Source organism: Chelonoidis abingdonii, chromosome 17 (genome assembly GCF_003597395.2).
Source record: "Chelonoidis abingdonii isolate Lonesome George chromosome 17, CheloAbing_2.0, whole genome shotgun sequence".
NCBI lineage: Eukaryota > Metazoa > Chordata > Testudines > Testudinidae > Chelonoidis > Chelonoidis abingdonii.
The window spans coordinates 41,830,962-41,855,029 of NC_133785.1; the positions used below are offsets into that span (position 1 = coordinate 41,830,962).

The 24,068-nt window shown below is 49.5% G+C and overlaps 1 protein-coding gene across 8 annotated transcripts in view; it reads right to left on the reverse strand.

The window, feature by feature from the left end:
• PLXNB1 (plexin B1) overlaps positions 1 to 24,068 on the reverse strand; it is a 281,915-nt gene that overhangs the window by 95,398 nt on the left and 162,449 nt on the right. For all 8 annotated transcript variants that reach the window (XM_075073224.1, XM_075073226.1, XM_075073222.1 and 5 more), the window contains 8 exons: positions 19,710 to 19,810; positions 18,547 to 18,679; positions 17,155 to 17,311; positions 16,302 to 16,410; positions 16,100 to 16,208; positions 14,391 to 15,260; positions 13,477 to 13,602; positions 12,447 to 12,569 (listed from right to left, as the gene is read on the reverse strand). In XM_075073224.1, coding sequence (XP_074929325.1) covers positions 12,447 to 12,569; positions 13,477 to 13,602; positions 14,391 to 15,260; positions 16,100 to 16,208; positions 16,302 to 16,410; positions 17,155 to 17,311; positions 18,547 to 18,679; positions 19,710 to 19,810 — 1,728 coding nt within the window. The remainder of the gene's footprint in view (positions 1 to 12,446; positions 12,570 to 13,476; positions 13,603 to 14,390; positions 15,261 to 16,099; positions 16,209 to 16,301; positions 16,411 to 17,154; positions 17,312 to 18,546; positions 18,680 to 19,709; positions 19,811 to 24,068) is intronic.

Here is a 24,068-nt window from a genome sequence, read left to right on the forward strand (position 1 = left end):
GCACTGGGGTGAAGGTAGACTTTTTGTCATTTATTCATAGGCCCAGATCACGGCTGGTGGAACAGACCAGGCTGAGATGCCTCCGCCCCTGATCCAAGGACTGGCCCCTTATTGACCAGTCATTGAGGTACGAGTAGATCTGGACTCCCCAGATCTACCCATGTAGAGTGTCTGTGAACACTTTCAGGGCAGACGAGAGACCAAAGGGCAATGCCATGAACTGGAAATGGTACTGGCCCAACATGAAACAAAGGAAACGCCGTTTCCCGGGAATATGGAAATACGGACGTATGTGTCCTTTAAATCTACCACTCTGCTGCATCCAGGGAGGGAATGATGGAGGCCAGGGAGACCATACAAAAACTTTTTGAGAGACTTGCTGAGGCGGCGCAGGTCTAAGATCGGTCTGAGACCCCCTTTTGCCTTTGGAATGAGGCAGTAAAGGGAGTAAAACCCTCTTCCTTCCATGTCTTGTAGAACCTCTTATACTGCCCCTAGGCTCATGAAGTTTTCAAGCTCCTGAATGGGGAGTTGTTCGTGAGAAGGGTCCCTGAAGAGGGACTGGGAAGGGGGATGGACAGTTTGGTTGGCTACAAACTGCAGGGTATAACCCAATGAGACTGTGTCGAGCACCCAGCAGTCGAAGGTGATATGGGACCAGGCCGACCAGAAAACGTGGAAGTGGTTGAGGAAGATGGGGAGCAGATCCGGTGCAGTAATTGGGGCATCATCCTTGGACGCACCCTCAAAATGACTTCTGCTGACTGCCTTGATCCCTGGAAGGACCGGGCTAAGCAGGTGAACGAGACGACGACTGGTGGCATCGCTTAAAACCAGTCTTTGTCCTCCTTTTTTTAGGAGCTGGAACGAGGGGGACTCCAAGACCTCGTGGAGGCGGCAGGGGGCGGAACAGCTTCCTGATCTGCTGAGGAGTACGAAGGCCTAAGGAGCGGAGGTGGCCCAGGGATCTTTAAGTCTGTGGAGCCTAGCATCAGTTAGCTCCAAAAAGAGCCCCGTTCCGTCAAAAGGGAGGTCTGTAACCAGGAGCTATGCCTCATGGCTATTGCAGAGGCAACCATCCTGGACGCTGAGTACTTGGCGTCCCAGGCCATCTGGAGGACACCCCTGACTACCACCATGCCCTCATCTATCAGAGTGGCAAACTCCTGTGCCTGATCCTGTGGGAGGCTCTCTTTGAACTTGCTGACCGAGTCCCACAGGTTGAAATTGTACCTGTCAAGTAGCACCTGATGGTTAGAGACCCTGAATTGGAAGCTCACTGTGGAACAAATCTTTCTGCCAAATAACTGTAGTCTCTTGACATCTTTATTTTTGGGGATGCCACTCGCCTGGCCCTTTTGTTGATGGCAGACATGACCAGGGACCCCGCAGGAGGGTGTGCGCATAGATATTCAACCCCTTGGGTGGGGACACAGTACTACTTTTCTGCCTTCTTTTATGTGGGAGGAATGAAAGATGGGGTCTGCCATACCAACTTGGCGGTCTTCAGGACCCCTTGGTGAACAGGCAATGTGACCCAGGCTGGGGAAAAGGAGGGAATGACACTGAAGAAGTCATCGGGCTCCTCAGCTAGCTCCTTGACCTCCAAATTCATGTGGGCCTCCACTCTTTTATGGAGGGCTTGGTGCTCCCTAATGTCATCAGAGGAGCAGTTAGTTTGTGAGAGCCCTGCCACCGCCTCATCTGGGGACGATGAGGATGACTGCATTGCTGGAGGCTGCGAGGCGTCCCCTTGCTGCATTGGGAACTGCTCCGTGGTCGCCAGTGCCTCCCTCAAGGTCACCGCTTCAGATTGGGCCCCTTGTTCCAACGCCAGTGCCGGCTGTGCCAGGGGCAGCTTGTCCAATGTCACTTGGGAGGAACGGTGGGAGTATGGTGCCAACATTACAGGCACCCACTGTGGATTCCAGTATTGCCACAGGGCGGGCCATTGCCCTTAAACCTATGCCGGTGCCACAGGCGCCTTGGTGGGCTCCCAGCTGGGAGATGATTTGTCCTGGACAGGGGAAAGACCAAACTGTCCCTCCAACCCAGACGACTGTTCTTCTGGGGACCAGGGCGGGGCCGTAGAAGCTTGAGTCCGTCGACTGACTCTTGTCAGAAACTGGTACAGGGAAGGAGAGTGCCAGTTCCTGCCCGAAGAATGGTACGGTAGCCCTGGCGACTGGTGCCGCGACCAGGAACAGTCTCGCGTCTGAGGAGACCGACACCTAGGCGATCTGCAAGGCGATGGTGACTGGCACGTTGGTGATCGCTGGTGGGAGGACCATCAGTACCGAGAATACGGGGATTGCCATTGAGACTCTAGAATCCTGTGTCTTGTAAGCGGAGACCGTGGCGTTGGAGACCTGGGCCTCCTGGCCAGAGACCAGGGTTGCGGTACCAAGGTCCTTGGCTGTGGCAAAAGAAAATGACGTCTGCAGTACAGGGACTGGGGGCATTCCACTGCCTTTAGGGGAGGTCCCATCACCAGCTTGGTCGTCTAAGCTGGTGACTTGGTGGGATCTATCATGTGGCCAGGCATCTGCAGCGCTGGTTGGCCTAACTGTTCTTTGGCAGTCAGGCCCACCTTGGGCACAAATGGCCCTGCAATGGGCCAGGACCCCCTACTGCTCCCCAGAGTTAGAGGTGGATCCCTGGCTGGACCAGGGGGTCTGACCAAGAGGTACCCCTGAGAGCCTCCATTGCAGGTACAAGACCTAGCTCAGGTCCTTTGCGCGGTGTCTGCAGACCAGATAACTTAGACCACTTCTTCAGTACTGGCGAGGGGGGGATGGTGCCAGGTGGATCCCAGTGCCAGCGGTGCACTGTGTACCAACGTTGGAGTACTGGCTGTGGAGACTGAGCGCGAGGACTCCAATGCTGGGCGCAGAACAGCCTCCATCAGGAGGGCCCTTAATCGAATGTCCCACTCTTTTTGAGTTTGGGGATGAAAATTTTTGCAGATCTGGCACTTGTATTTTCAATGGGACTTCCCCAGGCACTTCAGACAACTGTTGTGAGGGTCACTGATGGGCAATGTCCAGCTGCACCCAAAACATGGCTTAAAGCCCGGGGAGTGGGGCATGCCCCGCTTCGGGACTCTAACTACTACTAAAACACTTAACAGCTAATTAATCACTGACAAATAACAAAGGAGAACGATCTGAACAATCTGAACAGTGAAGAACCGCTAATGCTCTTGCTAAGCAAGACCAGGCATTCCAACCAACTGTCACAGGCAATAAGAAGGAACTGAGAGGGTGTAGGGCCAGCAGTGCCTAACATACCGCCGCACGAGAGCGCCAGTCCAGAGAGCGCCACAGCCAGCACTACGGATACTGCTAAGGCAAAAGTCTCCGAAAACTGTGCATGTGGGCACGCATACCTAGAATGGAATAGACATGAGCAAGCACTTGAAGAAGCAGACCACCGATGAGGCTTGCACCCTAGTCAAGTGGGAGGTTACAATCGCCGGTGGAGGCACTTTCGCCTGATCATAGTAAAACTGGATGCAGACAGTGATCCAGGATGAAATTCACTGGGTTGACACTGGACGATCTTTCATCCTACCTGCAACTATGACGAACAGCTGCATTGACTTACAGAACAGTTTGGTTCTTTCAATGTAAAAGGCTACCAAGTGCAAAAGATGGTTACTCACCTTTGTAACTGTTGTTCTTCGAGATGTGTTGCTCATATCCATTCCAGTAGGTGTGCGTGCGCCGCGTGCACGTTCGTCAGAGACTTTTACCCTAGCAACACTCGGTGGGCCGGCAGGGCGCCCCCTGGAGTGGCGCCGTCATGGCGCCTGATATATACCTGCCGGCCCGGACCGCTCCTCAGTTCCTTCTTGCCGGCTACTCCGACAGAGGGGAAGGAGGGCGGGTGTGGAATGGATATGAGCAACACATCTCGAAGAACAACAGTTTACAAAGCGTGAGTAACCGTTTTTCTTCGAGTGCTTGCTCATATCCATTCCAGTAGGTGATTTCCCAAGCCTTACCTAGGCGGTGGGGTCGGAGTGAGACATTGCGGAAAGCAAGACCGCTGAACCGAAGCGGCATCGTCTCTAGATTGGTCAACCAGCGCATAGTGCGATGTAAAGGTGCACGGACGACCAGGTAGCCGCCGGCATATGTCCTTGGATGGGGACCTGGGCCAGGAAAGCAGCAGATGAGGCTTGAGCCCGAGGAGAATGGGCGGTGATCCGGCCAATTGGGACGTGAGCCAAGTCATAGCACGTCCGGATACAAGATGTTACCCACGATGAAAATTCGCTGGGAAGTTATAGGGAGACCTTTCATACGCTTCTCACCACTGCTATGAATAAATTGGGGCAAGCGTCTGAAGGCTTTAGTCCTGCTGATGTAGAACGCGAGGGCCCGCGGACATCCAGGGTGTGTAGCTGGCTGGTCTCGGCGGGCTGTGTGTGCTTTGGGAAGAAGACCGGACAGAAAAATATCTTGATTAAGATGAATGGTGAGACAACCTTCGGAAGGAAGGCTGGGTGTGGTCGTAGCTGCACCTTATCTTTGTGAAAGATGCGTAAGGTGGGTCTACGACCAACGCACGGAGCTCGGATACGCGTCTGGCAGAGGTGATAGCTACCAGGAAGGACGTCTTCCATGACAGATAAAGTAAAGAGCAGGTTGCTAACAGGCTCAAAAGGGGGCCCCATGAGTTTAGACAGCACCAGGTTCAGATCCCACGTAGGGGAAGGAGGCTTAACCGGAGGGTACAGTCTCTCCAATCCCTTAAGGAATCTGGAAACGATGATGGGGTGTGAAAAGGTGGAAGTACCAGACTCTCCAGGATGGAAGGTGGAGATTGCGGCTAGATGGACCCTAATGGAAGAGAGGGCTAGGCCCTGGCCCTTGAGATACAACAAGTAGTCGAGGACGACAGAGACTGGAACGGCATCAGGGACCATGGAATGCCGTGTACACCAGAATGAGAATCGCTTCCACTTTGCGAGATAAGTCGCCCGCGTAGAGGGTTTCTGCTACCCAAAAGGACCTTGTTGAACCTCGGCGGAGCACTGGCGCTCAGACTCGTTCAACCAGACAGAAGCCACGCCGTCAGGTGTAGGGACGGGAGGTCTGGGTGACGAAGCCTGCCGAAGTCTTGTGTTATAAGGTCCGGGTAGAGAGGTAGTGGTATTGGAGGCGCCAGGGACAGGTCGAGCAGCATGGTGTACCAATATGTCTCGGCCATGCCGGAGCGATCAGGATCAGCTTGGCCTTGTCCCTGCGCAACTTGAGCAGGACCCTGTGGACTAAGGGGAAAGGTGGAAATGCATACAGGAGACCCCCGTCCAGGGAATGAGAAAGGCGTCCGAGAGGGAGCCCGGGAGCGCCCTGCAGGGAGCAGAACATCTGACACTTCCTGTTCTCCTTGGAGGCAATAGGTCTATCTGGGGAAAGCCCCACCTCCGGAAAACAGAAAACAGGACGTCCGGACGGATGGACCATTCGTGTGTCAGGAACGATCGGCTCAGGCGGTCCGCTAGAGTATTCCGGACCCCGGGGAGGAAGGAGGCTATCAAGTCGATCGACTGGGCTATACAAAATTCCCACAGTTGCAGTGCCTCTTGGCAAAGAGGAGTAGATCGTGTTCCTCCTTGCTTGTTTTATATAATACATGGCCGTTGTGTTGTCCGTGAAAATGGCAACACAACGGCCCTGTAGCTGCTCGCGAAATGCCTGGCACGCCAACCGGACCGCCCTTAGTTCGCGGGACATTGATGTGGAGCTGGAGTTCTGGTAAGGACCAAAGCCCTTGGGTCTGCAGATGGCCCAGGTGTGCGCCCCACCCCAGAGCGGAAGCATCCGTCGTCAGGGATAGCGAGGGTTGAGGCGGATGGAACGGCCGACCGGCGCACACCAGGGCGGGGTCCAGCCACCAGTTGAGGGAGCCCAGTACGTGTGACGGTATTGTGACTATCATGTCCAGGGCATCCCTGCGTGGCCGAAAGACTGAGGCGAGCCAGAGTTGCAGAGGGCGCATGCGTAGTCTCGCGTGCTTTGTCACAAAGTGCACGCAGCCATGTGACCGAGGAGGGAGGACGGTGCGGGCAGTGGTAGTGGGAAAGGCGTGGAGCCCCTGAACGAGAGAAACTATCGATGTGAATCTTTGAGGAGGCAAGCTGGCTGTTGCTCGATTCGAGTCCAGCAGCGCTCCTATGAATTCTATTTCCTGCGTTGGGAGCAGGATGGATTTGTCTAGATTGATGATCAATCCTAGACGAGAGAACAGGTCTTTGATGAACTGTACGTGCCCGGTCACCTGGGGCCTCGGAAGCCCTCGAATCAGCCAGTCGTCGAGGTAGGGAAAGACATGAATGTGACGACGACGGAGGTAGGCCGCAACTACTACTGCCATACACTTGGTAAAAACTCGAGGGGCCGAGGAGAGGCCGAAGGGCAGAACCGCAAACTGGTAGTGATGACGGTTCACTACGAAACGAAGAAACCTCCTGTGCGGTGGGTAGATCGCGATATGAAAATATGCGTCTCTCATGTCGAGAGCAGCGTACCAATCTCCGGGATCGAGGAAGGAATGATGTTTCCCAGGCATACCATGCGGAACTTGAGCTTCCTGATGTACTTGTTCAGAGCTCGCAGGTCTAAGATGGGCGGAGGCCGCCTTTCGCCTTGGGAATCAGGAAGTACCTGGAATAGAACCCTCTGCCTCTCATGGCCTCTGGAACCTTCTCTATGGCCCCCAATGTGAGGAGCTTCGAAACTTCCTGTAGGAGGAGTTGCTCGTGAGAGGGGTCCCTGAAGAGGGACGAGGAGGGAGGGTGGGAAGGCGGGGTCGAAATAAACTGAAGACGGTAGCCGCCTTCCACCGTGCTGAGGACCCAGCGGTCTGATGTTAGCTGGGACCAGGCAGGGAAGAAAAGCGGCGAGGCGGTTGGAAAACTGAGCGGGATTCTGGGAGGAAATCGGTACGGTGCTCTCGAGCGCACCTTCAAAAGCTAGGTTTCGGTCCCGCTGGTGGTTTGGCGGGACCGGAGTTGTTACCCCTTGAGGGCCAGACTGGCGTCTACGAGAGGTCCTGCCTCTACGCCTGGAGAAGTCTTGTCTCGGCCGAGGTGGGGGGTAGAACCGTCGGGGCTGGGGACGGAAGGGCCGTCTTTGAGTTTGCGGCGTGTGCATCCCCAGCGAGCGCATTATTACGCGATTGTCTTTAAGACTTTGGAGGCGAGGTCTGTCTTCTGAGAGAAGAGACCCTGGCCGTCAAAGGGTAGGTCCTGTATCGTGTACTGGAGCTCCGGTGGTAACCCGGACGCTTGCAGCCACGAAATACGCCTCATAGCGACCCTGATGCAAGAGTTCTAGCCGCAGAGTCCGCTGCATCTAAGGAGGCCTGAAGGGAGGTCCTCGCCACCTTTTTTTCCCTCCTGTAGGAGCGCCGAGAACTCTTGGCGGGAGTCCTGTGGAGAAGCTCAGTAAATTTTCCCACTGCCTCCCAAGTGGTTGAAGCTGTAACGGCTCAGTAGGGCCTGTTGATTGGCGACTCTGAGCTGGAGACCCCCAGCAGAATTAGATCTTCCTGCCTTAGGAGGTCCATGCGCCTGGCCTCTCTAGACTTGGGGCGCAGGGGCTTGTTGGCCATGCCGCTCTCGCTCGTTGACTGATTGGACCACCAACGAGCAAGGCGGAGGGTGGACATAGAGGTATTCGTACCCTGTGGACGGGACCATGTATTTGCGCTCAACCCTTTAGCCGTGGGAGGCACCGAAGCCGGGGTCTGCCAGATTGTATCGGCTCGTGCCTGGATGGAACGAATGAAGGGGAGCGCTACGCGGTGTGTGGGGTCTCCGCCGAGAGGATACTGACCACTGGGTCATCCACCTCAGGGACCTCCTCTACGGGTAAGTTTATATTTAAAGCAACCCGGCGTAGTAGGTCCTGGTGAGCCCTGAGGTCGATAGGCGGTGGCCCTGATGTAGATGTTCCCGCCACAGCCTCGTCCGGGGAAGAAGAGGACGAGACTCCGGGACCAAAGGGTCTTGAAGAGACTCTTGGTCCTGTGGGGCATCTACGGCTTGTTCAGGGTGAGCCGTGTTCCCGGGCTGGGAGCTGCTCCATAGTTTCTGGAGGTGGTCTGCTCACGTGGACTCAGGTGCCCTTTTGTCGGAGGGAACGGAGCGAGGCGGTGGCTGGTGACGCCCCTGGCTCTGGTGGTAAGCCCACGGAGTCCAAAAGGGCCATTGCTGAGGTCCTTGAGTGTCCGAATCCCCATAAGATGCCGAGTCGGCATGGGAGGAAACGGATGGTTGGCGGGATGGCCACGGGGGCCGAGAGTGTGAGAGGATCATCTCTACGGGCCAGTTGAGTCCTGTCCACGTGGTGCCGGGGAGCGGTACCTGGAGTCCGCCGGTGCCGCGAATGCGACCGGGACCTACTACCAGCGCGGGTGCCGGGAGGTCGACCGGTGCCGGGAGCCTCCGTGCCGAGATCGGCTGCGCGGACCTGCGGTGCCGAGGTCGATCGGTGCCGGGACCTTCGTGCGAGACCGGCTCCGTAGTACGGTGCGGGCGGTGCCGAGATCTGGAACGGCGCCAGGTAATGCCTTGACGGCGATCGGGACCGTGAGCGGTACCGCGAGTACGTCCGGTACCTTGAAGGGGAACGGTACCGGACTGCGAGCGGCCGCGGGATCCGGAGCGATGGTGAGACCGGGACCGTCTGCGTGACCTCGACCTGGAACGAAGTCCCACGGTGCCGGGAGAAGGTCTCACGAGAGCCGGCTTGCCCAGAGATTGTGGGACCCGCACCGGCGGTGCCGGGGTCGAGGCAGCTCAGGCTCCGTCATCGCAATGAGGTCTCGTGCGGCTGAGAAGTCTCCGGGGTCGAAGGCACAATAAGCTCAACCGCGGCACGCGCCGGGGAGCCAATAGGCACCGGACTCGACGGCCTTTCCGAGGCCGGAATCAACGGTGCAACAGACCTCGAGGCCGCGGGCAGAAGGAGTCGGTGCCGGGCGGTCTGTTGTGGGCAAGCGCTCTGACTGCGGGGCTGGTGTAGTGGCCGCAGGAGGCTTACGCTTCTTGCCTCTCGGAGAGCGCGAGCGGTGCCGAGCAGGAGTTGGTGCGGAGACTGGTGAGGTGTCTTCTTCGAGGGTGTATGATGCGGTGCCGAGGAGGCGCTTGTTCCCGGTGCGCGGGCGGTGCCGAGGACGGTGGAGTGAGCGCTGCCTCCATGAGCAACTGTTTAAGGCGAACGTCCCTCTCTTTTTTGGTCCGGGGCTTGAATGCCTTACAAATCTTGCATCTGTCTGTCAGGTGGGATTCGCCCAGACACTTCAGACAAGAATCGTGCGGGTCGCCTGTGGGCATCGGTCGACGGCAGGCCACGCACGGTTTGAAGCCCGGCGACCCGGGCATGAGCCCGGTACCGGGGTAGGGGACGGGCTAACCCGCGATCCCTACTAACTAATTACAAACAACTACTAAAGAACGAAAACTAACTACTAACTACTATTTAAAAGTTCAACTATAATACAAAATTCAAGAGGATACGAGGTTGAATGCTAGGGAGGTGGATGACAGATAGTCTGTGCTCCACAGTTCCAACGACCGACCGGGCGGTAAGAAGGAACTGAGGAGCGGGTCGGGCCGGCAGGGGTATATATCAGTCGCCAATGACGCGGCGCCACTCCAGGGGGCGCCCTGCCGGCCCACTGAGTGTTGCTAGGGTAAAAGTCTCCGACGAACGTGCACGCGGCGCGCGCACACCTACTGGAATGGATATGAGCAAGCACTCGAAGAAGAATCTATGTTCCTCCTCAGATATATGAGGCTTTGGGAGAAAGATCGGCAAGAATATGTCCTGACTTGCGTGAAACTGCGAAACAACCTTGGGCAGGAAAGCGACCACAGCTGGACCTTGTCCTCGAAAAACACTGCATAGGGTGGCTCCAAACTAAGTGCCCTAATCTCAGAGACCCTATGGGCAGATGTTCTTGCCACCAGGAACGACACCTTGCAGGAGAACAGAAGAAGGGAACAGGAACCTAATGGCTCGAAGAGGGCCCTCCACTTGCCGTGCCAGCACTAGATTCAGGTCCCAAGCAGGGACAGGGTCCCAGACATGAGGATAGAGTCGCTTCAGACCTTTTAGAAACCGGATCATCATGTTGTGGGCGAAGACCGACCTGCCCTGAAATGGAGGGTGACAGGCTGATCCAGTGGCCAAGTGGACCTTAATTTATGAAAGGGACAAGCCCTGTAGATTGAGATGTAGAAAGTAGTCCAAGATCAACTGAAGTGAGGCCTGCTCTGGCCCAATACCCTGGTCCGAGGCCCAGCACATGAACCATTTCCATTTGGCCAGGTAGGCTGCCCTGGTGGAGGGCTTTCTGCTGCCCAACAAGATCGGTTGGACACGGGCCAAGCACTCCTCTTCTGCACATTCAGCCATGCAGCGCTGCCAGGCTCAGGCGCAGGAGACTGCCGCAGTTCTGGGACAGCATATCTGACCAGAGAAGCAGCTACAGCGGGGTGTTACCGAGAGGTCCAGCAGCGTGCAGAACCAATGTTGGTGAGGCCAAGCCGGGGCTATCAGGATCACCTTCGCCCTGTCCTGTTTGATCTTCATGAGGACTCTGGATTAATGGCACTGCTGGGAAGGCATACATCAGAGCCCCCAACCACTGGAGTAAGAAGGCGTCTGACAAAGAGCCCCTGTTGATCCCCCAAAACAAGCGGAACACGTGGCATTTCTAGTTCTAGCAAGTCACAAACAAGTCCACTCAGGGAGATCCCCACTTTCAGAAGATCACACTGACCACCTCGGGGATGCACTCCCATATAGCTCCAGGGTACTTGGTGCCGAGTCATGCTTCTTCGACACCAACGAAGGGGAGAGGTGCTGGGTAAAGCCCAGTGCCGGGGTGCACTACACACCAAGGCCGAAGTACCGGGATTCGACTCCGTCTGGGATGGCTCTGAAGCTGGGCGGAGAGCAGCTTCCATGAGGATAGGCCTGAAATGGATGTCGCACTCTTTTCGTGTTCTGGGACGAAAGTTCTTACTGATGCAACACTTCTCTTTTATATGTTATTCCCTAAAGCATTTCAGGCAGCTGCTATCAGGCAGGGTCACTATCAGGCATAGGCCTGTTGCAGTCGGTGCAGGGCTTAAAACTCAGAAACCAGGGCATGCCCCTCCGCCTGGGGCAAAGTCCCTACCAGGACCCTAACTTACTAACTACAGTGCTTAACAACTACTTCACTAGCTAACTACTGTAAACAAACTATTTACAACACTAAAATGTGAAGCAAAGGGAAAAAACAGTGACTGCTTGCTAGGCAAGGGAAAGGTGCTCTGACCAACCACCATGGGCAGTAAGAAGGAAATGAGAGGGCATGGGGCTGGCAGTGCCAAATATTCCAACACATGAGTGCACACTCCAGAGGGTGCCACAACCGACCCTATGGATACCAGTAAGGCAAAAATCTCCAACTATGCAAGTGGGCGTGCACAAACCTAGAATGGTGTGCATGAGCAAGCACTTGAAGAATCCATGATCTTTACCCTCGACCTCCTCACCATAACATCTTCGCCTAGCCTCCCATGACAGCCACAGGAGTCAAATAACTCCAAGTCCTCATGCAAAGCCATTACCATGTTTCAACCCTGTAGGCCTCTCAAAGGCAGTCAGAGAAGCTGCTGCAGCAGTTGGGTGCCCAGACAGGGACCTCTAGGGACTGCTGCATGCACCATCCACTCCAGGCTATTTACAAATCCTCTCCACATGCCACATAGCAGCACACACCTTCCTCATCCCCCTCCAAAACCACCCTCAAATCTCGCATCCTGGTAGAAACAGCCCACAATCTCTGTGCCAGTATCCTCTCTCTCCTGTTGCAAAGGCCAGGCGTAATACATTAATGTTATCTATAACTCTAGCACTCTCAGTGGGCTGGGATTGTACATGCTACATATCTCATGCTTGCATCTATCTTACTTTCTGTTATTTTGGTTTCCTCCCAGAGGCTTTCTGCAAAGGAGCTGTCCCAACCCCAGAAGAGCCCACAAACACGTAAACAAAGCACTGCTAGTGGAAGTGACAGAGTGCTAAATGAAAGGGCAATGGAGCTAACCTTTTGGATATCATAGGAACGGTAGTGAGATATGTTACAGGGATGGCATTGTTCTCTGCCACAATCATGGCATTATCACTGTACTATGGCACAGATAAAACTAACCTTCTGTTAGCTGAAGACTTAATTACTATTACTTGTCTTACAGCAGCCTCGGGGATCAGGAACCATATAAACACAGTACAGAAAGACGGTCTCTGCTCCAAAAAGCTCACAATTTAACTAGTTTTTAGTCTTCTCTCCAGTCAGACTAAGGATCATCAGCAACAACTTGGCTGAGATTGGATTAGTGGGAAGTCTGGATAGCTTCTGCCATCTCAAATACTTACCTGGTGTAGCTGACACGTGATGTAGCAGAGTGATCGGTTTGCTTGCTCCCCCTCAACATAAGCATCCATCACCACTGTCCTCCCCTCCACAGTCAGGACACACTCATAGTCCCATTGCTGATCCTACAGCCAGGAAGAGAGACACAGCTTCACCAGTATCCACTCACACGACCAAACCAACACACAGACTTTCAGGCACACACACCTATGCTCCTCCTGTTCCCATCTCAGTGCCCTTTTCCGTACTACTCCCTATGCTTGTTCTCATTTGCCACGCCACCTTTCTCCTGCATTCTAGTCCCTTCTTCATGATCCCCACATGAGAGGAATCAAATCAAGACCACAACCAAATTAATTCCCAGACGATACTGTACACTGGGGAGAGGAGAGGGTTCCTATCAAAAGACTTCATCCCAGAAGCAGGGAGATTAGAGGGAAAAAAACACCAGAGAAAGAGAGTTAGAAAAATGAGCTAGGGTATGTCTCAGTCACCAACCATGTTTGTACGTACAATAAATATTTCAACAGAGAAAGGTAACAATTAGTCTGTAACTGAGAGAAATAGGCCACATGCCCTGAAACCTATCAGGTTCCAGCTGTAGTTTGTACAAAGTCTATCATTCCAGAGAGGTTGTTGAAGTAGTCTTCAAACTTTGGAGACAAATATGATTTTCACCTGTGACTGTAAATGCAGCCCAAAGGAACCAGAGTTTTTGAGGATCTGTAAGGCTTAATTTTAACTCTGTTGTAGAAGCTTCAGATGTGGAATAGCCACATGGACATTTTACTACATCAGGAGAAGGAGACAGGGAAATGAAAAATGGAAGAACTGCGCTCAGCTTTTGAGGTTTAAAATGGAATGAGAAGGGGCTCAGCAGGGATCCACCCTGGATATGCAGTCCCCACATGCTTCAGCGAGGTGCCCTTAAATTTGTCGCATCTAGGAACCGAGGTGCCAGAGACTGCCCACAGGGTGCCTTGCTCCAAGCAAACCTCTTCTCAGTGCTCATGGGAAACAACAGGCACATACCTGATATAGATGGAAGTTTTTCCCCAGCAGGGTTATCTTCTGCTCCACGTTGACTGGGAGCAGAGAGGATCCCTGAATGCCCTGCACACAGGGACAGGCTCCAGGACCCCAGCTAAATTCCTCATTCTGAAAAACAAACACCCACAGAGAGCACCCACGGCACAGGGAATTTAACTTGACAGGAGCAATTAACACAGGCAAATACAGGAATGAAATTTCATCCTAACAGAAGGGGAAGCTGGGCTCATTGGGTATGTTTATACTTGGAGCTGATTGCCAGCTACCCTAGATATACTCATACTCATTGAGTTAGCATGCTGACCTGAGAACTACAGTAGAGCTGGGGTAGGCCAGGCCGTGGTGAGTGACGGCATAGGCTAGCCATGCCAAGTACACAGCAACAGGCTCAGATGGGTTTGTACTAAGCAAGTCTAGCCCATAGCCTCCTTGGTACTGGCCATGCTACTGCAGCTACACTTCTCCTTTTAGCAACCTAGCTCAATGACAGCTACAGCGAGTATTTGTATGCAGGCTGAGAATCACATCCTAGCTCATAGTGTAGACCCAGCCATTTACTACAGGGGTAAGAAGAGCAATATAAGACTCCAAAGACAGTGAGCAGGAGGAAGTAGACACTACGCAAGCCCTAGGAATGGTATATCAGGAAACCCGTCGCTTGGGCACTATGCAGCTTCCAGGTAAATGGCCACGCTACAACACCAAAGCCCCCTTCCTTCCTCAGGCTGCCATTTCCCACTCTGAACATATCACCATCCTTTGGCTCCTCCCTCTCCTCCAGAAGATCCTATCTTCCTTCCTGTGATGTAGTGTCTCCGAGTTTGGTGACCTGTATCTGAATTTCAAAGTAGATCATAGCTCTAAAGGTAGGTCTGAGAGCTGCATCAGAGACTCACCAACTCCAAAAATCCAGGGGCATCATACTGATAGTCAAAACCAGGGTGCAGAATTCTGGGGAAATCAGGGGCATCTCTCTCTGAAGAGTCTCCATCGCCTGAGAGAAGAGTGGAAGCAGAGAAGGGTGACGTATCATTCTCGGTCTGCAGTGAATCCATCCAATCCTCTCTGTCCTTGAGCTCTGTGCCTTCCCCAAGTAGCCAGTCAGGAAGGACTGAAGATGGGACCTCAGAGGGAGGCAGTTCTGTCTCTAGGTCTCCTGGGAAATCAGCAGAGGAGGTGGGGGCACTTGAAGTTTGGTTGGGGGTGAAAGGAGATGGGATGGCAGATGTGGGTGCCTCAGAGGTTGGTAAAGTGGTAGTGGGAGGCCACGTGGAATTTGTGATGTCAGGGGGAGGGGTTAATGCTGCCACAACTGGCTGCAGAGTATTGAAGGCAGCAGTGGTGGGTGGGTCAGTGACCCACACTTCTGGGGCTGGGGCTGGTTCAGAGGTAGGCAGAGCTGTATGGTCTGCAGTCTTTGCTGGACTAGTAGTGACAGATACTACAGTAGGGTTTGTGGCAAGGCTGGTAGTAGTGGGCTTGTCTGTTAGGGGTAGCACCGTAGATTCAGTGGTGATCTTGAGAAAGGTGAGAATGGCTGTAGTTGGAGTTGCTGCGTGTGTGTGGCTAAAGGTCTCTGTGGGATGAGCAGTCATGGTAGAGACTGCAGGCAGAGTGATGGGAACTGATTGTGTGATGGGAGTGTCGGTAACCACCATAGTGACTGGGGGAGTGGTGGGTTTGGTGGCCACAGTCAGCATGTTGGTGGAGGTCATGGTGTTGGAAGCAGCTGAAGAAAGAAATGGACTTGAGGTTGGAATTTGTGTCTGAAGGGAGCCATTGAGATGGGGACAGAGAGAGAGAATCACAAAGCGAGCATGAAAACAGCAACATGTGAGAGAAAGAAGCAAAAAACAATAGTCAGTCGGATTCTATGGCAAAAGGGAATTCCCAGGATGCCATTTGACCCTTCTGAGATTTCTACTGAGAGAGAGATAAGCCTCTCACACCAGCTGGCTTTGCTGAGCATAGGGAATAAAGGCTAACACTGCACATCCTACAGAGAGATTCTGAGGGCCTGCAACTCTCAGAGTATAAAGGATTAACTCAGTTATCAGCTTCTCCTCTTGCACAGCTTCATCCACCCTTCTCCACACCAAGATACACTTGTCCCTCCCAGCTGGTGTTCCCTGCTCATCTTCTTCACCCTGCAATGTGCCCCAGCCTGATACACTTCTCCCCAGGCCAATTCTCTCTTGCTCCCTGCCTGCCTCCCTATTATCAGTTCCCTGATGGTTTTCTCTCAGACTCTTGATGCCTCATAGCTTCCCCAGATCCCTTACATGAGGATCGAAGGCTGGGCATGAGGGGGCGGTTTCTGGATGAGTTATAACTCACTCTGAATAAGAGGCCCATCCTGCCTCACTGCCCTGTTGCTGGAAACCTTTCCTCAGCCCCCACCCCACAATACCTGAGAAAACTCTACAAAGCAGCCAGGCTCTGAGGGTTCAGGAGCCCCTCTTTAGTATCAGAAGGGGACACATACTCCTCTTGATACTCTCAGCCCACAGCAGCAAGATGGCTGCCATTTTAAACTGAGTAAAAACATAATCTTCCTGGACTTTAGTGGCAATCTTAGCAGATGGGATCTATGCACGAGACAAACCCTCTCATTGTAGATAATGGTCCCCTCTTCACAAGTTGCTTTGTGGGTGCAGAGGTGTTGGTGGATACACCAGTTACAACTCCAGTGACTGCTCACACATCCCTGACACCTGAAACAACAGTACAAGATTAGCCTCTGAGGAGGTCCAGTAGACAGATAGGAATGGCCAAAGCCTTTAGACAGGGAACCAACATGTACTCACGGTGCTGACTTCCACTGCAAGACCACTGCAGCACAGTCATAGAAAGAGAAATCCACTGAAGCAATTGAGACATTATGGAAACGCACCACTAGCTTTATAGTTATGTGATCTGAAAAGAGAAACAAAAATTGCACTTCTAAAATACTGGAGCTGTGACAAGTCCTCATGCTGCAGTATTATTAGACAGACAGACATATGGTACGCTTTATAAAGGGGGACACTGTCTCCATAGTTTAGCCGGGAAGCGAGGCTCCCAGCATAAGCCCGATTTTCATATTCCCTTTTACATATATATATATATTTATGATTTCCGTTGGTTTGGTTTGCCCATGCAACCTTAACTCTGCCCTCTTTCAGAAATATCCCAACATGCCCCTTTCACACATATACCATTCCTCCGCCAACAGTGACTGAAATATAGATGTTCTTCACCTCCTTTACAACTCATTCACTCTCACTCACAGGACAAATGGACAGAAAGGAAAAAAAATACTGTTGCTCATACCACCTTCTGTCTACCTCTTTGAGCAATGCTTCAATGCGCACATACTCACAGTGACCCTTGACACTTTACGATTCAGGGGTTCCAGAGCTGGTGAACACTGACACTCACCCAGTTCCCCAGAAACAATACCATATGTGTACAATTTAAGAACCATGTGACAGATTTTAAAACTCCCTTATACTTACTCACAGGATACCAACTCAACCTACACTTTTACTTAAACACCACTAAAGCATTAGAATTCTCTCATATTCTACCTCGCCACACGCATTCTGACAAACTTTGCTGTTCCCTCTCCTGATGATTTTGTTTACCAATCACTTCATTTAAAGAAAATGTTGAACTGACCTGTTCCTGTTTTCAAAGCTGGTGCTTGGCTGGGATCTGGGGAGGGACACACGATGCCTGACTCTGTCAGAACTGCTGGACTCTCGTAGTCTTCAAAGTAACATGAATAGGCTTCTTGGTCATGCAAGGATGGTAAATCCAAGATAGTGAGGAAAATCTGCCAATCAAATATTAATATAAATCCATAATTTGTCCCTTCATAATTCACATTTTTCTAGTTAATATTATTTTGTTTTCCTAATTGTGTACAGATGTGGTCTCCTCATCTCAAAAAAGATATATTGGCACTAGAAAAGGTTCAGAAAAGGGCAACTAAAATGATTAGAGGTTTTGAACAGGTCCCATATGAGGAGAGATTAAAAAGGCTAGGACTCTTCATCTTGGAAAAGAGGACACTAAGGGGGGATATGATAGAAGTATATAAGATCATGAGTGATGTGGAGAAAGTGGATAAGGAAAAGTTATTTACTTATTCCCATAATACAAGAACTAGGGGTCACCAAATGAAATTAATAGGCAGCAGGTTTAAAACAAATATAAGGAAGTACTTCTTCACTCAGCTCACAGTCAACTTGTGGAACTCCTTGCCTGAGGAGGTTGTGAAGGCTAGAACTATAACAACATTTAAAAGAGAACTGGATAAATTCATGGTGGTTAAGTCCATTAATGGCAATTAGCCAGGAGGGGTAAGGAATGGTGTCCCTAGCCTCTGTTTGTCAGAGGGTAGAGATGGATGGCAGGAGAGAGATCACTTGATCATTGCCTGTTAGGTCCACTCCCTCTGGGGCACCTGGCATTGGCCACTGTCGGTAGACAGGATACTGGGCTAGATGGACCTTTGGTCTGAGCCGGTATGGCCGTCCTTATGTTCATTTCTCATTTTAAGAGACACAGAAACAAGTAATTGATCCATCCATCCATTGTCTTTCTAAGATGGCTCTCACTATTGTATCTAATCTCATTATCCTTGCTGTCCTTTTGATGATTTTAACTTTCTTTCGTTATCTTTTTAATAATCAGCATCATGAAGCTTTAGAAATCTGTAGGCATGCTTACACATGCCAAGCCAAGGACAGATTTTCAGTAGCAGCACAAGGCAAGTAAGAACCCCCAAAATGCATCACTCTCATAATAATATATGCATAGACATCTGACTTGACAAAGCCGTGATGGAACCCATCCCTCCTGGGGCCACCATGACATGTAAGTGCCCTGAGTAAGGCACACTCTGATGAACTCCAAAGTTCAGTGATTCAGCTTCCACTGAAGTCAATAGGAGATTTTCTCATTTACACCAGAATTGAAGATGGCCGACCATCTACAAATATGAAAGGAGAAAGCCACCATTTTTATCACAGGGGTATGTTTTCCAAGTACAATGTCACTGCTCACATTTCTCTTTTCTTCTCTGCTGATATTAGCTGGGCTTAGTGACTGGATGGATAAACATTGCTGTGTAGAATTAAAACTCCAGAGCCACTGCTCACTCACTATGGATCTGGAGCACTCAGAGCGACGACTGCACCTAAAGAAAGAGATTTAGGAAACCATCAGCGTGCTCTCCAAAACTGAGGAGGGGATGCATTCTTTGGCTACAATATGCCTGTGAGAAGGACTCTTCCCAGCAAGAGTGCTAGGGAAACCAAACACACCAACTACAGTAGTGACAGCAAGCTAAGGCATGTAGTCTCAATAGCCCCAACAGTGCTATGGGAATCCAAATTTGGGCATGAATGGAAATCTTGGCAACACTGGGTACATTAGATACAGTACAACTTCGTTTTGTCAATTATATTTACAGTTTACAGCTGAGTAAACCTGGCGACTAAGATTAAAGGTGGAGGTGAGAAACCTAAGAGGAATAAGGGACATAACAGAGGGTTATGAACTGAACACTGTGGCACTGCTTAGACAGAAACAAAGATAAGGATAGCCAAGTGGAAGTAGAACCATGTTTGATGGGAGCTGGAGTTCACAGCATTGCTGGATCCACTACCAAGGACTGGAACAGAGTGTTGAAGGCTGAATGAGGAGAGAGGATGAGCCAGTAGCAGCAGAAAGGAGACGGCTGTTAGCTGCATGGAACAGACTAGTTTCCTTGCTGTGGTCAGTGAAACCCAGACTGTGATCCATACAGTGCATGGTGACTGAAGACAAGCACAGAACTGAGTGAAATGCAGTGGCTCCAATTTGCAGGAACTGGAAGGTGCCAGAGAAAAAGCAGCTGTTGACTAATGGTGGCATTTCAGGGAGGTAGTGTGGGGAGACAGAATCAGATGACAGAAGAATGAGGGATTAAAGAATGAATGAACTCAGAGGAGATGTATGTACCACATGCAGCAGCTAAAAGTATTCTAAGTAGGGCTATACAAGTCTAAATGTATGTTGCACAAGATCATATAAATGTACGAATAGAAGAGTTATCATCACTGCATACTGTACCTTACTGGAATTTTAGTAAAACTGATAGAACTAAACAAAAGAAAATTAACTAGCTAATCCCAAATAATCATTTCTCTGAAGAGCCTTGTTGAGGAAGTGATCAGAGATCTTACCGTCCCTGGAGAACGCACCAGCCACAGTATGGATCTTTCAGTGTCAAACACGATTCACAATCCAAGTACTGTGAACATTCTAATATGGGAACCTTTACCACCTGCCAGAGAAAGACAAATTAATCTAGTGAAATTCCAGCTGAAAACCTAGCAGCTCCACTCACAAGTCCTACACCTTCTGCTCATTCAACACTCTGTTAGCTACCAGAATCATCTGAAACTAAAGAAACCAGAGCCAAATATTCAAAAGTGGCTGTTTCCCATATTAGTAGAGGAGAAATTTTTTTCATTGGATGGGCGTTGGCTGCTACAAAAATGCCAAGGCAGAGCTAAGACACAGGCGCTGCTATTATATAAACCACTAGTAGTACAATCTTTTTCAAAAGCAGAAAACTCTGATATGGTGAAAAGGTCAGATTTTAATGGCACAGAAAGATTGATGCACAATAGATTCCATCCCTCTTTTCTCACAGAAGTTGTTGCAGTACAGAGTTATGCAATGGATCCTTGATGACCTCCTGCGTATGTGCTTCAGTTCAGTTCCCAATAACTATTATAGTGGACTGCCTGGTCTAGGCCAGCTGTTTGTTTAAACCTCAATTCTTCTAAGTGCTCTAAAATCTACATGGTTACTCAGATTGCCCTGAAATTTGACATGGCTCATCAGGCACTGGTCAGGGCGTTCCAAATTTGTAGTCATTTTGACCAAGGGGTTCCCAAAATACAATCCTCCCAAAAAGTATTCTCTTAATGTTGACATATTTTTGCCCAGCCCTGGGGATCAAACCATGGCTCTGATCCTGATACAAGGCTCTCACTCACTTGAGGATTTCCCCCAAAGAGTGTATGGCACTCACTAGTCTTCTGGGGGAGCAAAATTCAGAATGGTATTAGCCAAAGAGCTTGGCTCCTAATTTACCCTCATGCCTAATGCTCACAAGTAAATCAGATTACACTGAAGAAGCCAAGAGGGTTTGTAGTTTAGGAAGTTTCATGGTACCTAGATAGCTTATGGGGATAAGCAGATGACTTAGATCCTAAACTGCGCCCAGCTAATGACACTTCAAATCCCCGGCAGGGCAAACATCTGGAAATGGTAGGGGAGAGGTTGGAGAAGAAAAGAAACACCCCCATCTTCTCTCATGCATGTAAATTTACTAAGCCCATGTAATAAAGCTCTCAAGATTTTGGGACATATAGATGATGTCTGAAATTTCTCTCACTGGCTCTGTTAACAACTACACACTTAAATCATGACTATTATCCCCATTCCACTATCACAAAATGTACAGGAGAGAGAGGAGCACAGAGTAATGGTGTCCAGAGACTCCTGCACTGCAACTATTGCTGGCTCTGGCAGTGGCTTGCTGACTGACCATGGGTAAGTCTCTTCACCTCTCTGACATTTTCCTTAATCAACAAGTGTTGTAGCCAACATGGAGGAATTCTACATTAGATCTTGACAGATAAAGAAGGTCTGACTAAAATTAATGGTAATTTAGGTACACATGATTTGATCATATTTCTAATGTGGACCCGGAATAAAGTCCAGACCAGTGATATAAATATATACTCGATGCTTTAAAAATGTCAATTTCACAAAGCTGAAAACATTTATCAGCCAAATCAGCTGGGAGGAAGAATTCAATCAGAAAAATATAAACTATCATCCAAAATTGTTTATGATCACTTTCATAGATGCCCAAAAAGCCACTATCCCACAACTGAGGAAGAAGGGTTAAAAATCTGACCTGGTTTAGGGGGGAAGTGAAGGCAATTATACATTTTTTTTAAAAGATCTATATATCAAATGGAAGAGAGGGGAAGTTGATAGTAATGAATATAAATCAGAAGCAAGGAATTGTAGAAAACTGATAAGAGAAGCAAAGAGACACAAGGAGACATCTATGGCTAACAGAATTAAGGACAATAAGGAAGTGCTTTTTGAGTATGTTAGGAACAAAAAGTATCCTAACAATGGTATTGGTCCATTAATAGATGGAAATGCTAGAATTATCATAAAAAACACAGAAAAGACAGATGTCTTCAATAAATATTTCTGTTCTGTATTTGGGAAGACAATAGATGATGTAGTCATATCATATGATAACACACTTTCTATTCCACTAGCATCTCAGGAGAATGTTAAACAGCAACTGCTAAAGTTAGATATTTTAAAACCAGTTGGTCCAGATAATCTACATCCAAGAGTTTCAAAAGAGCTGGCTCAGGAGCTTGCTGGGCTGTTAATGTTGATTTCAATAAGTCTTGGAATACTGGGGAAGTTCCAGAAGGTTAGAAAAAAGCTACTTTAAAAAGGATAAATGGGATGATCCAGGTAATTGTAGGGCTGTCATTCAGACATCAACTTCGGCAAGATAACAGAACGGCTGATATGGGACTCGATTAATAATTAAAGGAGGTTAATATATTTAATGCCAGTCAATATGAGTTTATGGAAAACAGATCCTGTTAAACTAATTTGATATCTTTTTTGATGAGATTAAGTTTGATTGATAAAGGTAATAGTGCAGATGTAATATATGGAGACTTCTGTAAGTCATTTGACTTAGTAGGCATGACATTTTAAAACCTGAATGATACAAAATTAATATGGCACACATTAGACGGCTTAAAAACTGGCTATCTGACAGGTCTCAAAAAGTAATTGTAATGGGGAATCATTATTGAATGGGTGTGCTTCTAGTGGAGTCCCATAGAGATCAGTTCTTGGACCTATGCTATTTAAAGTTTGCAGATGACAGAGAAATTGGGGGAGTGATAAATAACGAAGAGGTCCAGTCACTGATTCAGAGTGCTCTGGACCACTTGGTAAACTGGCCACAAGTAAACAATGTGCATTTTAATATGGCTAAACGTAAACATATATATCTAGGAACAAAGAACGTAGGCCATACTTACTGGATGGGTGACTCTATACTGGGAAGCAGTGACTCTGAAAACGATTTGAGGATTGGTGGATAATCAGCTGAACATGAGCTCCCAGTGTGACACAGTGGCCAAAAAAGCCAATACAATTCTGGGATACACAAATGGGGGAATCTCAAGTAGATGTAAAGAGGTTATTTGACCTCTGTGTTTGGCACTTGTGTGACCGCTGCTGGAATACTGTGGTCAGTTCTGCTGCCACAATTCAAGAAGGATGTTGATAAACTGGAGAGGGTTCAGAGAAGAGCCATGAGAATGATTAAAGGATTAGAAAACATGACTCAAGGAGCTCTAGTTATTTAGCTTACCAAAAAGAAGGTTAAAGGGGAACTTGATCACAGCCCATAAGGACCTACATGGGGAACAAATATTTAACAATCTGCTCTTCAATCTAGCACAGAAAGGTGTAACGCAATCCAATACCTGGAAGTTGAAGATAGACAAATTCAGACTGGAAATAAGATGTAAATCTGTAATAGTAAGAGTAACTAACCACTGGAACAAGTTACCAACGATCGCAGTAGATTCTCCATCACTGACAATTTTAACATCAAGAGTGGATGTTTCTCTAAAACCTATGCATTAGGAAATATTTTGAGGGAATCTGTGGCTTGTGTTATACGGAAGTCAAACTAGATGACCGCAATGGTCACTTCTGGACTTGGAATCTACGAGCCTCAGTTTCCCATATGTAAAATGGGGATAATGATGGAAAGTTCTTTGAAATGTAATGATGAAAAGCACTATATAAAAGCTAGGTCTTTTTGTTACTGTTTAGACACAGTAGTTTATCTACTGCAAACCTAGACGAGAACTGTGATGAACTGGGGTTATGTCTTTACAAATTATGAATTCTGATTGATATTGTGAAGTTGTACTGTGAAAACCTGCTTTATCATGAATGCTTATACGTATGTCGATCCACCATAGCTGACAGGACCTGTAGCGGTTACACACCAGACAGATACTACAAAAGGTGCTTAGGCCCTAACCACCCTAGTGTGGTGAAAACATCTGGGAACAGTGAATGAGCGGCATCCTCAGAAAACCAGTTTAGCTGACTCCTCAGGGGGAGGAGGAAGGAAGAGTTAGGAGCAGTGGCAATTTACCAGGAGTAGAATAAAAAGACCAGGTGACCAGGAGAGGTTTAAATAAAATAAATACACAAGAACAGGAGGAGTCAGACAAGCAGCAGCAGCTTGGGGCAAGAGAGAGCATGGTCATGGAAGCTGGATAAGGGGCTCTAACAGAGAGGTAATTCAGCATTTAGCAGCCTCATGAGACAGGGGGTCTCTGCCCCGTTTCCTGAGGACAGATAACCACAAGAACTCTGGACAACCCAAGGGTTTCATACCCCAGCCAAAAGAATGCCCTGCAATGCTGAGGAAACTGAGGCAGGGACATGTGTTT